Source organism: Balaenoptera musculus, chromosome 3 (genome assembly GCF_009873245.2).
Source record: "Balaenoptera musculus isolate JJ_BM4_2016_0621 chromosome 3, mBalMus1.pri.v3, whole genome shotgun sequence".
In the NCBI taxonomy this organism is placed as follows: Eukaryota; Metazoa; Chordata; class Mammalia; order Artiodactyla; family Balaenopteridae; genus Balaenoptera; species Balaenoptera musculus.
In genome coordinates this window covers 93,922,162-93,939,420 of record NC_045787.1, presented here as the reverse complement: position 1 = coordinate 93,939,420, position 17,259 = coordinate 93,922,162, and the positions used below count along the sequence as shown (strand labels likewise).

The window sequence follows — 17,259 nt, the reverse complement described above, 5'->3', positions numbered from 1 at the left end:
AATGACCCTGTCTCTTGTTACAGTTTTTGGCTTAAAGTCTGCTTTGTCTGATATAACTATGGCTACTCTACTTCTTTTGGGTTTCTCCTTGTATCTTCTTCCATCCCTTTACTTTGAGCCTATGTGTGTCCTGAAAGCTGAAGTGAGTCTCCTGTAGGCAGCATAAAGTTGGGTCTTGTGTTTTTATCCATTCAGCCATTCTGTGTCTTTTGCTTGGTGAATTCAATTCATTTACACTTAAGAGTAATTAAAGATTTGTAAAGACTTACTATTGCCATCCTATTGATTGCTTTCTGGTTGTTTTGTATTTCCACTGTTTCTTTTTTCCTTCTGTTTATGCCTACATTTGTAAATTGGTGATCTACTAGCTTTATGAACTTGGATGTCCAAGTCTCTCCCCACGTTTGGGAAGTTTCCAGCTATTATTTCTTTAAATAAACTCTGTCCCCTTCTCTATCTCTTCTTCTGAAACACTTAACTATTCTAATATTTGCCCTTTTGATTGAGTTCCATAGATCATTCAGGCTTTCTTTGCTCTTTTTTATTATTTTCCTTTGTTCACTTCCATGTTGTTTCTAAATTCCTACCTTCTAAGTCACTAATTCTATTTTCCACCTAGTCTGCTACACATGCTCTTTATTGTAATCTTTTCATTCACTCTCCTGCTCCAGAATTTCTGTTTGGTTGTTTTTTTTATCATTTCTATCTCTTTGGTCAAGATCTCATTTTGTTTGTTCATGTATTTTCCCCCTAATATCATTGAACTATCTTTCTGAGTTTTCTTGTAGTTCACTGAATTTCTTCAAACAGCTATTCTGAATTCTTTATCAGCTAGATCACAGTTTTCTGTAGCTGTGAGCTCAGGTGTTGGAGAATTATTCATTTTAGGGGTGAAATATTTTCTTGGTTTTTCAGGTTCCTTATATTTGTGTGTTGCTGTTTTTCCATCTGAAGTAGAAGACAACTCCTTAAATCTTTATTGGTTGCCTTCAGATGGGGCAGTGATCACTGGTGCTGCTATATCTGGGGTTTCCTCAACTTTTGAGGGTAGACCTGCTCCACTCTCTTGTTCCCTCTTGAGGTGGCAGAATTCTTAAGATTTTACATCTTTTCTTACTCCTGTAACTCACCAGGCTGACTGCTGGAAACCTCTTATGTCTTCCGGAAGGTGGCGCTACAGCTCTAGTTTGTAGTTTCTCCCTGGTCCATTTTTCTAAGAGCACTCTGATTACTGGACCTGCTCTCTCACCTCTGTACTCTGGAGCACCCATAAGGATCCATCCACAGAATGGCGGGGGGGGGGGGAGAGGGAGGGGCACGGGTAGGAGTGTGGGTTTAGCACTCCAGGTGATGGGGGTGCCCACGGACCCAGTGGTAGGATTTTCCAGTGGGATAATCCCAAAAGCTTGAGGGTGACTTCCTGCTGAAGTGCTGAAGCAGTCAGCAGGAACCTCCTTAATGCCTTTTGATATTCTTATCTGCTTCCTTCCCTTTATCCTCCTCTCCCCAGTCATGGAGGTCCCACCTCAGTACTCTGGGTGCTGCTGGAGAGAAATGGGTTTCTCTGGATGTAACCCACAAAACTGGGGTAGCTGGGCACTCACTCACAGCTTTCCACCTCCTCCACAGGAGAGGTCACCAATACTTGACAGCTTAGCCCTATGTAGGCATTGCCCTGAATGGGGAAGGGGGCTCTGGGAGAGTTCCTTCCTCTCCACTGTGTACAAACTCTTATCCTTCCCGTCTTAATGGTGTACTGGCATCTCCCCTCAGACGGTCTGGACTTGTACAAAATCCTCTTGCTCCTGGGTATCTGAATAGGCCAGTACTCTCCAGGTTTTTCCCCTACTGGAGCGAGCAGGGGTGGGGCAGGCTCGCTGACTCCCTTAGGTCTGCAGCCCTTAACATGTCTGTTTGTCTATTTTTGGAAGCACAGGTAGGTGAGAGTCCTCCCAGGTCCCCTGGTGTAGGGTGGTAGGTCCCACAGCTCCCCACGAGGCACTTTTGTTCATGGAGAGATGTCTAATTAATTGCTAAAAAGCGGGGAGAGAAAAGAGCAACATCTTACATTGCTATGATGCTGACGTCACTCCCTATCAATTCTTAGGTATCGATCTATTACAGAAGGTAATTCTGACATAGAAATTATGTTCTCCAATTTCTGTGATCTTACATGGGTAGTAACCACACCTCTTCTTCACCTGCAATAATTGGTTACTCTTCAGTTTGATCTCTCTCTCCCTCTCCACACACAAAATACATATATATTTTAACATCTGGTTTTGGAGTCACACTGAGTGAGCTGTGCTAAGTCAGCAGCTGCAACACCAGCAACAGAGTCCTAATGAAACCTATCTCCCAAATAGCTGTGATTTTCACTATACGAGTCATGATAGCTATTATTTTTGGTGCTCTGAAAGACACTTTTTTGGGTCAGACTTCAATAAGCTATGGAGGAATGGAGGATGAGGACTCTTTTCCTTGCCAACAAGATCTTTTGATATGAGCATCCTGAAATGAATGGAGGGCTGCTGTAGATTAAAGGTGAATACAACTCTTGTTGCAACCCTGGAGGAAGCATTTCTGGGATCCAAGACCTCTGTACCATAGATCCTAGAGTTTGTGATGACAGGAAACACAAATTCCCCTGGTGGGTCACTGGGAGTGGTGTAAGTCGAGCCACTCCTACTTCTACCCATTGGTGCCTGGACCCCTGTGGTCTACCTGTTGGGAACAGAGCACCATATAACGGTTGTCAATTTAGGCACCTAGTGCCTCAGGTATGCCTTTGTAAAAGACCATTACATTGCCCTATCAGTCCAGCAGCTTCAGTTGGGCAGCATATAACAAGGTCAGCTGACTTCATGGTTCTGCATTAATTGCAGCACTTCCTTTACTGGATTCCTTGGTCCTTTGTGATGCTATGTGGGCTCCCATGTAGGTTGATCAAACCCTTTGTAAATCCTTCAATAGCGATGTTGGTTGAGGTTATGCAGCCAAGAAACAAAAGCTCATATCCAGAATATGTGTCAATTCTATCAGGATTAATTCACTCCCCTTTCTAAAATGGAAGAGGCTCAAAATTAAATACCTGCCACCAAGTGGCTGCTTGGTCTCCTCAAGGGTAGGTGCTGTATCAGGGGCTCAGCATTGGTCTCTGTTATTGGTAGTTAGGACATTTGACACAAGCAGTAGCTGAATCAGCCTTGATGAGTAGGAGTTCATGCTGCTGGGCCCACGTGTAGCCCTCAACCCCTGGATCTTCCATTCCAGCTCCTGTTGTGTCAACACTGAGGCCAATAACAGAAGCACAATAACACTGTGCTGAGTCATTCTATTTGGCAGTATAGTGTCTCTTCAGATGATTTCTATAGGTAACACATGATTCAAAAATCTTCATATTTTCATGCTTATTCCTATATAGGTCTATCCACATGCCTCTTCCCCAAACCTTGTCCTTGATCTTCCAATCTTTCTCTTTCCCAAGACTTTGGCTAACCAACCAAGTCATTAGGTATTGCCTGTGAGTCCTTGGGCCACTTTTATCTTCACATAGAGTGGATGCCCACATATATAACCCAAAGTTCTGCCCACTGGATTTCTCCACACTATTATCTTTCCCTGGAGCTGAAGGAGAGGCAGTGGTCAACAGTGGAGAATGAAATTGGGATCAGGACTTGTGCAGCTTATTTATGCCCTCTGGCTCCATTCTTTCCCATGTATCACTTGCATCTTACTACAGATTGTTGCTAGTTCTGCCAAACCTTATGACTTTGTGACTTTGACAGATCCCAGCTCAGTTCTGGATGTATGATCACTTCTATGATCAGATGCTTGTCTCAACCAGGGCCCAGGAGTACCCGAGGAACTGTTTTTCAAATTACGTGTTAATTTTCCACTACAGGTGGCATTGTCTGACTGCAATGGGGTTTATGTTGTAATTGTTCAACTGGGGCATGCCATAAGCAGCACATGGCATCTTTTGCCATAACTAACAGCTCTGATATCATTGGGTCTGTCAGGGAGTATGGTTCAAGAGGGAGGGACACTTACATTGCAGGCTGGACCTGCTGCAGATCCCTTTCCTGTTCTGGGTCTCACTCAAATCTAGAAGCTGTTTGTATGAATGGGCTGGAATAGTGTTCCCAGTATAAAATATGCTGCCTCCAGAACCTGAAGAGTCCCACCAACCTCTGTGTTTGCTTCTGAGTGGGGGAGCTGTGAAATACAATACTTTGTTTTTTTACTTTGAAAGGGATAGGTTGGCGTATCCTAGATCATTGGATTCCTAAAAACTTCACTGCTGTGGTAGGGCCCTGAATCTTCACAGGGCTTATCTCCCACCCATGGAGGGCATGTATCTTACCAAAGGCTTCGATGTGCTTGCAACTCCTTGTTCATCCAGTTCAAGTAACACAATGTTATCAAAATGTGGACCAATGTGATAGTATATCCAGATGACCCAGATCCTTTCTGACTATGTTATGTTCTGAGGGCAAGTTAATATCCATAGTACACTGCTGTGTATCCATAATGTGAACTTTCTGGTCCTCCCACCTAGCAGGGATGGAAAAGAAGGCATTTAGCAGATCAATGGCCATATACCATCTATCTGAGGCCTTGTTCATCTTCTCTAACAAAGACATCACATCTGGTACAACACCTACAATTAGAGCTACAGCTTGGTCCAGTTTGCAGTAGTCCACTGTCATCCTCCAGGATCCACCTGTAGGGAACTGGTCAATAAATGGGTATGTGATGGAGGCCACCATTTTAAAATCTTTTAAGTCTTTAAGTGTCGTACTAATCTCTCTCCTCCCCAAGACGCAATATCGTTATTTATTTCCTATCTTAGCTGTGAGTATGGGGGCAGTTGCAAAGCTTCCACTTAAGTCTTTCTTTCTATAATAGCTCTTATGCCACAGATAACTGTCCATGCCACTTATATTTGGGGATGGGGAAAAATGACCAATAGGTGGATTTGTAGACCTGGCAGACTCACTATGAGCTATACCTGGGCCAGGACTAAATTTATTACCTAGCCCCCATATGCTCCCACTGTAATGGGGGCAGGGACCAAATGATGATATTTGGTCCCTAGTTATCAGTGTCAGCTTGGAAACTGTGCCTCAAAATCCTCAAAACATTGGGTATTTTCCATTTCCCAGTGTATGGTTATCCAAGTAAATAAATCCCTTTAAGGAAGTAGTTGAAAAATCATTAATATTATGCACTTGCCATGGTATGCAGGGTCCTTCCTCCTGGAGATTTGGTCCTTCTGTCAATCAAGGAGTTCTGGGTCTGAGAACTGGCTCAGGACCAGAAACTGGAACAAAAGTAATGACTTTATTGCGGTGGCTGCTCTCAACCTCCTGATCATCCATTTTTTAGTTCTTTAGATTATCTAGATCGGGCAACGCCCTTACTGCCTGACCATCTACCTTGTACCTACCGAAGCTTCGTACCATTAACCATCTCTATAGCTCTCTGTGGGTCAGGATCTTTGGTTGCCACTCTGACCCTGCAGTTCATTAAGATAATGAGCCCACTATGCACCTCCTGGTTAAGCGTCACAACCTGGCATCTATTATTTCACGATCTCATCATCCCCACTGTTATCAGGGCACCCAGCTCTGTGGCAGCATTTCCTACTATAAGTCCTGGCCTTCAGAAGACAGCCACTACCGAGTTTCTAAATGATGCCGGTGTCCCTGTAAACAGTGACGTATTCCTTATTGCTTTGGTAAATGGAGGAACTTCCGGGCTGTCTTGCCTTACACAGTATATTCACTTTAGCCCACACACTTCTCTAAGGTTTGTAATCTCTTCTTCCCCTTGTCTGCTTGGATGTTCTGTTATACTTCACTTAGCTGGGCCAAGTGTAGTGGCTCAGCCTTTCTCCAAGCTTCCAAGAACTACCCTAGCAGTGTATCAGCACTGTCTCCTCAGGTCCCTGCCAGAGTGTTAAATGTTCTATCATTGGAGAGCTTACATATAAAACACTCTCCCTCATCCAGCTTTATGTTCCTTCCCCCTTAAGCCAGAACCCTCAGGATCCAGGCCCAAATATATTCTCTTGGCTCTTCCAGGTTTATTTTGGCAAGGTTCTGCAACAACTTTGGCAGCCCTAGCACTTCCCTGGCCCAAATGTGTTGTGTCTCGACCCGACTGGCTTGGTGATCAGAGCAGGTGAGGCAAAACCTGAGGAGGGTGCATGTTAACCTGCAAGGCAGAAGCTTCTGTATCCTCTCCAAGCAAGGAGGAGGAAGGGAGTGAGTGGTAGCTTAATGGGAAGAAGTGGGCTACTTCTGTAGGTCCGTATCCAAGATTTTTGTCCCTGACCTTGGCTTAGCAGACATGATGAGGCTGGAATCCAATCTTCTCTTGAACTTTGCCAATCTTACAGTTAAGGCCTGGGCCTGATCCTCAGCTTTTTCTGTCCTCCAGCTGCAAGAGATGAAAGTCTTTTTATACATTGTTAAGAAGCCCTTCTGGCCTTCATACATAGCCTTTAATTGGTAATTAATCACTCTCAGCATTTCTCTAATGGAATGAATGCCTGCAAGAACAGCCATCCAATTCCATACTCTTCATAATTACATAATTCTTCTTATATTTCTCAAATGCCTGAGACACTGTGCCTACCAAGGCATTCCCGGTTCACCATCAGTGAGAGTTTCAACAATTACACTGCTATGGCATGCTAGTGGCGAACCATGCTCCATCTGCCACCGGTAACATGGTCTTCTGTTGCCAGCCTGCCAGAGGGTGGTCCAGCTCCAAAATCTCATTTTGGAATCTGCTTCCTCAGACCATTCTTGGCTCTAACTGTCTTAGGTGGGCTTCCCTGAAAACCAGACTGAGATAGTGATTTGGATGCAAGCTAATCACTGTGATACGCCCTTGGGATCAAAGCCTGAAATCGAAAGGAAGTAGGATGAGGCAGAGGGAAGAGTTAAACTGCAGTGCAGTCATGACAAAGGCCTTAGCCGATCCCATGGGTAGCACTGGAGCTGGGATGGCCTTTCCGAGTTGTCCTGCCTTAGCCAAGTGGGTTGGGCTTTTATAACTTGGATGTAGGATGTCTTTGGAGAGGAGTCGTGACTTCAGGTGAAGTAGCTCCCTTCGGCTGGTGGCAATTCTCAGCAACTCAGCTGAGTGCTCTTAGCCACCAACACTGCCAGCAGCTGAGGAAATGAGTGCTTCAGTCCTAAAGGATGCATGCCAGAGCATCTACTACAGGCACCGAGGCACCTTCTCCTCTGCTTTACCCCAGAGTCCACATGCACAGCCTCGGAATTCTAAAATATCACCAATACCAGGATTACAGAAAACAATTTAAGTTGGGGGGTGGGCAGGGAAGGTCTTTTTGTCTTTAGTGGTGTATAGTCAAGAGTTTTAAAGTCATGTGAAGCAGTCCCCCTTTGGGTGATTATGCCACCAACTCATCGCATAGTTCAATTTATCTGCTTTGCTTTTAATTTTTAGGGGTTACTTTTTTAAAATTTAAGTTCGATTACTAATTACTTAAAATAGTTACAGGGTTTCAAAACAAGGTACATTGCAAGAAGTCTAGCTTCTATCCCCAAACTTCTGCCCTGTTTCCTCCTTCTCACTATATATGTATGTTGTATATATGTGTGTGTGTGTATGTGTGTATATATATATATATGGCTTATCCTTTCATTTAGAAGTACACACAACACACACACCACTCACTCTCCCTTTTTCTTAGATAACTGGTAGCATACTGTGATGGTTAATTTTGTGTGTCAACTTGACTGGGCCATGTGGGTGCCCAGACATTTGGTCAAACATTCTGGGTGTTTCTGTGAGGGGGTATTTGGTTGAGAGTAACATTTAATTCAGTAAACTGAGTAAAGCAGATTGCTCTCCCTAATGTGGATAGGCCTCACTCAATCAGTGGAAGGCATGAATAGAATTAAAAGGCTGACCTCTGTCCAAGTATGAGAAATTCCTCCTGCCTGACTGCCTTCAAGCTAGGACATCGGCAGTTTCCTGCCTTCAGACTTTGAGTTGTATAATAAATCTCTTAAACAAAATCATCAACTTGATGATTTTATTTAAAAAGATTTATTATAAGGAATGCACCCATGTGATTATGGAAGCTTATAAGTCTCAAGGTCTGCAGGGTGAGTTGACAAGCTGGAGACCCAGAGAGCCTAAGGTGGAGTTCCAGTCCAAATCTGAAGGCTGGAAAACCAGGAGAGCTGATGGTATAGTTCCAGTCTGAAGGCTGGCAGGCTTGATACACAGGATGAACCCATGTTTCAGTTCAAGACTGAAGGCAGGAAGAAGCCAACATCCCAGTTTGAAGGCAGTCAGGCAGGAGGAATTCTTTCTTACTTGGATGAGGGTCAGCCCTTCTATTCTATGCAGGCCTTCAACTGATTGGACGAGGCCCACCCACATTAAGAAGGGCAATCTGCTTTACTCAGTCTACTGAGTTAAATGTCAGTCTCATTACACACACACACACACACACACACTACTGGTTCTGAAGAACCCTGACTAATACACACACCATCAATATACTTTTTTCCATCTTGATTTTTTTTCACTTAACATTATATTCTAGGGATCAATTTTCAGCAATATAGAGAGATATTTTTCATTTTGATAGCTTCATAGGACTCCATAATGTGGATGTAATCCAGCTTTTCAACCAATCTCCTTCTAATGGACATTTGGGTCATCCCAGTCTTTTGCTATTACAACTAGTGTGGTAGCTACAATAACTTATTCAACCATTTCCTTACTGGTGGGCATTTAAGGTATCTCCAGTTTATTATTATTATTATTTTGCTTTAAAAAGTTGATGAAATAATTACCTTTGTATATAAAGATATCCAGGAATGCTAAGAGAATAGAGAGTTCCCAAAGTGAGTCACAGGGTATGTATGATATGTGTATTTTTGATTTTTAAAAATTTTCACAGAACTTGGCATATTATTTTTTTTTTAAGTTACAGTAAATTACATTCCCATGAGCAATGTATGACAGTTCTCATTCCTCACATCCTCTCCAACACTGAATACTGTCACCCCTTCTAATTTTTGCTAATATGACAGGTGAAAATAAAATCTAATTGTCCTTTAAACTTGCATTCCCTGGCTACTAGTGAGATTAAGCATCTCTACATACTTAGCGGTCACTGAGATTTAGTTTTCTATGACTTGCCTACTTGTGTCATTTGCACATGACTGGGTTTTCTTTTTCATACTAGAATATAGTAAAAGATGAAACCCTTTTGACTATTTCTTGAGGTTAAAGTATGATCCGGCCCAGAAGTTTCCCTAATTTTGGTACATTCTAACCAAATCAAAACTTAAATCTTTCCATAATCCACCCCCACCCCCCAAAAAAAGGGAAAAGAGAAAAGTGTGGTACTGCATATATGTCCATGAGGACAGGGACTTGTTCACCTGGCACATTCAAATGACTGAAGACCAGGGACCTCCCTGCATGTTCTGCTTAGCATAACCTTACTCTAGGACTTTTATACATCTCTGAACTGATGGAAATCCCAATAATCACAGACTGAGTTTCCTGTTGCCTCAGTAGGATGGGGCTTAGAGTCAGATTAATTTTATTTAGGAAAAATAGTGACTTTTCTTACACCCCAGAGCTTGGAGTAAAATTCATACATGCCACACATCTAAGGAAATGTTTCAAAAAATAGTATTTGGGGAGGGAGGACTAGAACTAGAAGGAAAACCTTAGTCTAACTGGAAGAAGAATCCCACTCATGGATCCCAAGATAAGATTAAATAAGGAAATGTGGGCAAATTATGAGAAACCAGAATACGAGAGTATTAGGACTTAAGAAAGTTTTGACTTTGGGATGAAACAAGTGGGGCCCCAAAGGGGTTTGTTTGTTTTTTTTTTTTAATTTATTTATTTTTGGCTGTGTTGGGTCTTCGTTTCTGTGAGGGCTTTCTCTAGTTGCGGCAAGCGGGGGCCACCCTTCATCGCGGTGCGCGGGCCTCTCACTGTCGCGGCCTCTCTTGTTGCGGAGCACAGGCTCCAGACGCGCAGGCTCAGTAACTGTGGCTCACGGGCCTAGTTGCTCCGCAGCATGTGGGATCTTCCCAGACCAGGGCTCGAACCCGTGTCCCCTGCATTAGCAGGCAGATTCTCAACCACTGCGCCACCAGGGAAGCCCCCCAAAGGGTTTTGTGTTCAAAAGCAACTAAGTATTTGCTATGAAATTATTTTTCATCATCTCAGCAAGAAGGGATCAGATGCAAGACTTAAACCTATGTGTATAAAACGGATTTTGCAATTTCTCAATATGGATTTTAGAAAAAGATTTGTCATCTCCCACTCCAGATCTCATCCTACACAGTATACTATGAGATACACTACTCTTGACTTGTGAAATTATTGAGTTTTAGAATAATGAGGTTCTGAATATTAAAAATATAAGTATAAATTAAATAAATCAACATTAACAGCTGCTTAACAGTGATAAAATATACTTTTATTTACTTCGTTGAGTCAGAGGGTCGTAAAAAAAATTATTGCTAAAGTAGATACCAGGCAAACAGAACGGTGCTTTAGAAGTCCAGTTACCTTGGAGTTTATTTAAACTAAGAGAAAAAGGTCATAATGTTTTCATGCAATACATACTTCGTTCTTTAAATAACAATTCTGACAAATAACAGAAAGAATTAAGGAATGTTGTATTTTAGATCCATATAAAACACCAACATTTTATGTTATACATAATTTAAAGAAATGTCCCAAACACTTTTCAAAATACTGTAGTAGCCAGTACATAGAGGCATGCCTTAGGTGGCCATAGGAATGCAGTTTAGAAAATAAAGAAAAAAATCACACTGTAACTACTCAATTTCTTCAAAAATCACTGAGCAAGAAAAGCAACAATGAACTTCCATACTGATTTTACATAACTTCTATACAGTACCTTGACTTAAATCCAAGAGCAAAAGTTAAGACTCTCCTCCTCTATTTTTGGTAAACAACTGCATGGTAAACTTAGATGACTTTTCCCCCGGATTTTACCTGGGAGTGGCCTTTTAAATTTTTTATTTAAAAGAGGGCAGGTTTGGCACTTTTATACTGATGTCACCAATGTTAATATTTCTTGGGATCTCAGGAAGATTCATATTCTTTACAGCTGATACAGCACGGGCTGGAGCTCCCGCTAAGCCAGCCTGTATACAGAAGCAAATAAAAGAAAAAGAAAATGTACAGCTCAGGTGTAGCCCATCAAAAAACACTAAAACTGGAGGACAATGATAAAAGAGTTTCATATAACAAGCTTAGAGACCAGATGGTAGTTTGAATTGGTATGGAATGGTTACTTTGAAATACTAATCTATAAAGAGAAAACAGTTGACACCTTAAAAAAATACAGTGAATACATGCAATGATAACAATGTAAAGATTTAAATACAAATTAACCTGTACTACGGAAACATCACACACAATATTCAAATGACAAAGCTAGATCTTCACCTATATTTTGATTTAACTGACTTATGATATAAGCATTAAAGCATATTTTACATTAGTTTCCTTATTAGACATCTCTTGCAACAACTGTGATAGATTTTGGGTTTTTGCTTTTCAACTGTCATTTATTATTAATATATGCTGTGAAATAAAAACTGAAAGTAATAAATCATGTTCGTTTAGTTTCTTAGGGCTAAACCCTTAAAACATTTCAAAACAATAAAGTTTTTAAAAATTATTTTTTAAAACTGTAGAGGCTCTTCTAAACTTTTCTAGGAAAGTTCTAGGACATTAAAAAAAAAAAAAATCAGGCTTTTAAACTGAAGCCTCAGGACTTCCCTGGCGGTCCAGTGGTTAAGACTTTGCTTTCCAGTGCAGGGGGTGCGGGTTTGATCCCTGGTTGGGGAGCTAAGATCCCACATGCCTCGCAGCCAAAAAACCAAAACATAAAACAGAAGCAATATTGTAACAAATTCAATAAAGATTTAAAAAAAATAAAGTGAAGCCTCAATCCAAAGAGAACGGTTCTGCCTAAAAATGAAACTGCAAGAAGAGGATCAATCCAACCCTTCAATGAATTAGTAAAAATATAATGATTAAAATTATTTTGTCATATAAAGTAGATTCAACATATGTTCGGTTTACAATATACAAATTTAGAGAAAGAATAGCATAAATGCAAAAGGTAGGATATATATATAAATAAATGAATTCTAAAATTTCCAATACCATTAGTGTACAATATTTGGCTTTCATCTTAGTTGGAAAATTTATAATTTGTGAAATAATTTTGCGAGAAAATATGCTTAAAAATAAAAGAAAAATGCATATATATCACTTTTCTCAAATAGCTACATCAACAGTCTTCATATTTTTACGATTTAATTTATATACCAATTAGATTTCATCAATTTTTATTCAGGTTATGTAATAAAGCCAACGAACACATGTGAATTCAGTGTTATATATTATCTTGCACAAAAGCAATTACGTAACAAAAACGAATCTTCTACTTTGCTTAGATTACATATATGAGACAGTGTCCATGTAATCAGAAAGATTAGTTTTAATGTCCCTTTTTGTAATTTAGTTTTTTTCTCTCATGTAATCCTACCTCTTTCGTTAATTAAAAATATAATAATAATAAAGCTGTTACCTGAGAAAAATCTTGAGTGATACAAAATAGGCCAGTGTAAACTATTTGCTGAATAAAGGATACAAACATTGTTAAGCAATGAAATAAAAGCCATGGATTATCAAGTTAGAATTGGAAATAATAGAAAAATCAGTAAAATAGTATTTAATAATATATATGGTCCACACAGGCAATGATAAGGGTGATATGGATGAAAAACTCCATACCCAATTAAAGACTGAATAGGGTTGGAGAATTCAATTTTTATAATTTAATGGAGTGTAGTTGTTTTTTGATGTATAACTAAAAATTTGATTGACCTCTACATTTATACCTACCTGAAGCAATGCAGTTTTTGTTATGCCCAACCTCTCTCCAACAGCCCCCAAAAAGATGTTAGAGATATAGATGAATATTATTTAGGGTAGCATGAATCATATTCAAAAGGATCTTTAACTTGATGTTTTCAAGTTCAGTGTTTAGCTACCAAAATTTAGAATGGTTTAGAATCAGAGAAGACTCTAATTCAAAGAGCTTCCTTTTGCTAGGAAGTATGTTGTTTCCAAGGGAACAAAAATTATTTTACAAACTTATAGACAACCTGGAACTAAGTATCATTTTTCCAGTAGAAGGATTTTATAATTTTTCTAACTAAAAAATCAATTTGCCACTATTTCTACTTTGGAATTTCTATACAGGGTGCTAATTATGAGTAGGCTGTAGAAAAGTAATGACAAGGTATTTAACTATAAACATTTTAAAAGGCATGAATTATTAGAGGATTTTATTATTGAGAAAAAGAGAGAAAAGGTAGGGTGTGTATGTGTGTGTCCGTCTGTCTGTTTTACTGGATGCTATGGTTAACATAAGTAGTAAAAACACTTTTTTTCGTATAAAATGTCATTGTCAAGAAGCCTTCTTTTCCATAATACCCTGTACCATGAGCAGCTAAACTAAAGAATAAAACTTCATCCTGTTAAATTTCATTAGATTAAGTCGTTTCTTTGTGACCACAGATGGTGTTGACTGTTAGCTGCTAATGAGAATACATAAAGTCAATATAGCAATTGATTTCAATAGCATACATGTGCCAAATTCATATTATGTAAAACCAAAAGAAGTTTCTAAGTCAACAAACTACAATTTCTCTAAACATAAGCAGCAAGCCATAGACATGCAAAGGATGGTAACTACTCAGAACACGCAAATGAATTAAGAGAATCAAATTATTTCTCAAGCATGTTCAATACTTTTGTGTAGTATGTCACAAATTTAAATGATAGGAAATTTAAAAATTGTAATGTGTACTTCAATTAAGTTTTAATTAAACTAACATTTTAAGAAATCAGATTCTGTAGAATATAAAATGTAAAGAAAAATATGAGAAGGACTGTTGATCGCTACTCAGATGCTTACATGAGCTGTCAATGTTTATATACAAAAACTCAGGGCTTAAAAAAAAAACCACTTCATGTCACTCAGGTAGTTAACACCAGAACTGCTATAAAACACATTTCAGTTTCAGACTTCCGTGAACGTGAAGTCTGAAACATTTTTATTAAAGAATAAAATGTAAAAGAGGTAATTTGCCATTAGGAAATCAGTTTGCCAACACAAAGGTATAAAGGAATTTTCATCTTAGTTAAGATTTTTTTTTTAGTAAGATATACTCAAAACAACAAGATAACATTTATTAAACACAATTCTTTTGAACACTAAAATTTACAGAAATTAAGTTTACCTGACTTGTTAGTGGTATGTACAATTTAAAATGTAAAAATAAGATACTTCTGACAGTACAGCATAGTTCTTATAGATTTAAGATTACACAGTTGACATAAAGCAGAAATAAAGAGAATGAAACCCTACTGGAGAAATAACTTGTTTCCATCTATGTTGTTATACTCGAGCACCACCATGGCAGGTAAACTGCAGCAACTCCACTAACAAAAACAAATACATGAATCCAAAGCAGTTAAGAGTATGAATCGGATGGAAGAATGAAGTACAGTATATAAAAGAATGGTCATGTTTTCTCTCCCATGAGATTAAATAAATTAACAGAATTAAGAGAAAGAAAACAAAATGAAGTCTGCAAGTATACCAAAATGAGGCCAAACAGAAGACTTATACAGACATACTCTCAGAAATTTCAAGCACTTGAATCACAAAGATAGTAATGGATGGATATGATTTGTTTTTGATTTTGTTTTTAAATTGCCAGACCCAAAAATAAACAAAATATGTGCAAGCGAAACTGAAAAAGCAGCATTACTAAAATATATTTCAAAGAATCTGAAGACTCCCTTTTCCTCATGCAATAAGCAATTAGCTTTCTCCAAGGGAAAAGGAAAGAACCTAGATATTTACTTCATCTAACACATAAAATATCCTACCATCTTAAAATATTTTTTCAAGCTTGATATATAGCATAATAAGATGGTAGTTGAAATAATTTGTACATACTAAAACCTTTACCCACCCATCCTGCTGGAAGTTGCTATATGCACATTCATAATTTTGACCTAACAGCAAAGTGAAAGAACATCAACATTAATAAACACAGTATTAAATGGTTTCAGACTCAAAATCATTAATAAAATAATGGCAGATTTTGAAAGCATGCTTTGAGCAGAATAGAAAATGTCAATATTTTAATTTCTGAATTTAAGGCAGAATAATTTTTTTTTTCAGAATAACTTTTAAACTGGGGACAGGCTTGCTCTTTGCTTTAAAGGCAGTGCTTTAATACTGCAATTATAAACAGATTAGAAATGCTGATGACGGTCCTCTAGTAAGCAAGAACTATGGCATTTTATGAAAATTTTTACCAAAATGAGAATATTTAAAAATTTTTAAACCTTTCAGTACTAGTCATTTTATGTAATCTTAAATTATAGTTTTAATTTCTAGCATAGGATTTACCTGTGTGAAATAAATATAGCAGACTGATGTCATTTATGGATTTAATATAAATAGTTTTGACCCTCACAAGTGACCTCAAGGGTCCTCATCATAATTTTGAATAAGAGAGTAACTGTGCATGTCAAAGTAGAGGGGCAGAACCAACTCACAAGCTGACTTTCCAACATCTGTATCTTAGGGCCGCTTTTCTTGTTCTCTATTCTTTGAAAATAGAAGCAAATTACTAGTTCTAGTGATGGAAGTTATAAGACCTAAGTGATTGATGGTTCTTTGGTAGAAAAAGCAATTTAACATAAATTAAAGACTGGACATAGAAACTGGCAGTGACTGAGATCAATGGAGTAAATGAGACCATTACATATTTTCTATTCCCAGGATAAAGCAATACAGATGCAGGGTCCAAAAGTGGTGTCCCTAGCTTCATAATACATAGCCCACTAACTCGGGATAAGAAATTGTAAAGCTACCTGTATGTTGCTGCTTCTTAAACACATCCAGAAAGTAGTAATTTAGTGTCTAAAAAGCAATGCCAAATTCCCAGTGGCATTTTTCTAATTACTAAAGTGGTTAATCTAGCTTGTTAAGTTTACACATTTTTTCCCTGCATGGCACACAATAAACTATTTTCATTTTGAAATTTTTAAATGGAAGTATATGAACATTTTCATTTTCTTGTAATGGCTTTGTACAAAAAAGTTGTTCATCACCATCTCTACATGGAAATGTTTAAAGAGTAATTCACACAGGTAACTTATGGTGTGAAAAATGCACAGGAACTAGCAGATAAAATTTAGTTTTGTAGGGCTAGGAGTCTATTTAAAACACTTCCAGTTTTTGCCAATATGCTTTGCAAAAATTTTCAGGGTTTACAATACCTTATTGAGTCTTAACTATGATATGTTTGGATATCAGAAGGTTGCTACAGTGAAAATCCATTTTATTTTGGTCAATATACTTAATTCCATGTTTTAGAGTATTTATTTCTATTTTAGAAGATTTCTGATCTTACTTTTTGTTGGCTACTTCTAATATTCACCTGTTAGTCAAAACTGCAAAAGCAATTGTTAAGACTTTGGAACTGAAAACCATTAGGTGGGGGGAAGGGGACTATTTAACAGTCACTGTTCTAAGCCTTTACCGGTTCCCACTTTGTATGCTAATCTCTAAAGGTTCAGCTTTTGGTTTTTAAATTCACAGCTTCCAAAACCCAGCATGCAATTTTATGTTAGAATCCTAATTTAGAAACGTGGGGAAAAAAAATCTGTGAGAGTTAAATTAAGGTTCTGCCATATGATGCTCAAAATAAACTCTGATTTACATACAAAGTAAATTGTCATTTCTACAAATGTAATTTGTCAGTTAAATGACAATGTTTTAAAAAAAAAAGAACAAAAAATTTAAACTTTCCTTTTACAATGCAGGCAGACAAAACAGAACAAACATGACATCAATGATATACTAGTAAAATACACTAAGTCCAATAAAAGATGAATAAACTACAAGGAGAAACTAGAATGGAAAATAGGCTACAGGGACTATATGGGTTCATTAACACAAAGAATTTTTGAGTCTGGCCTAAATAATTAATTGCCTTTGACATCATTTTGCTTTCCCTTTGTTAAAGTACATTTTTCTCAAAGTCAGCAATACCTTGTCTACCTGTCCTGTCTGGGAGATTGAAAGATAAAGGTCTGTAA

General features: G+C 38.3%; 1 protein-coding gene across 3 annotated transcripts in view; it reads right to left on the bottom strand.

Annotated features, from left to right (window-relative positions):
* Positions 1–10,482: 10,482 nt before the first annotated feature.
* The window catches only part of AP3S1 (adaptor related protein complex 3 subunit sigma 1), a 69,030-nt gene continuing 62,253 nt past the window's right edge, over positions 10,483–17,259 (bottom strand). The window contains exons 6-7 of one of the 3 annotated variants that reach the window (XM_036846933.1): positions 17,213–17,253; positions 11,934–12,706 (exon numbers count right to left, since the gene is read on the bottom strand). In XM_036846933.1, the coding sequence (XP_036702828.1) occupies positions 17,218–17,253 (36 nt within the window). In that variant the 3' untranslated portion in view covers positions 11,934–12,706; positions 17,213–17,217. Of the gene's footprint in view, positions 11,202–11,932; positions 17,254–17,259 lie in introns of those variants that run through there. The other 2 variants (XM_036846931.1, XM_036846932.1) reach the window with 2 other exon arrangements.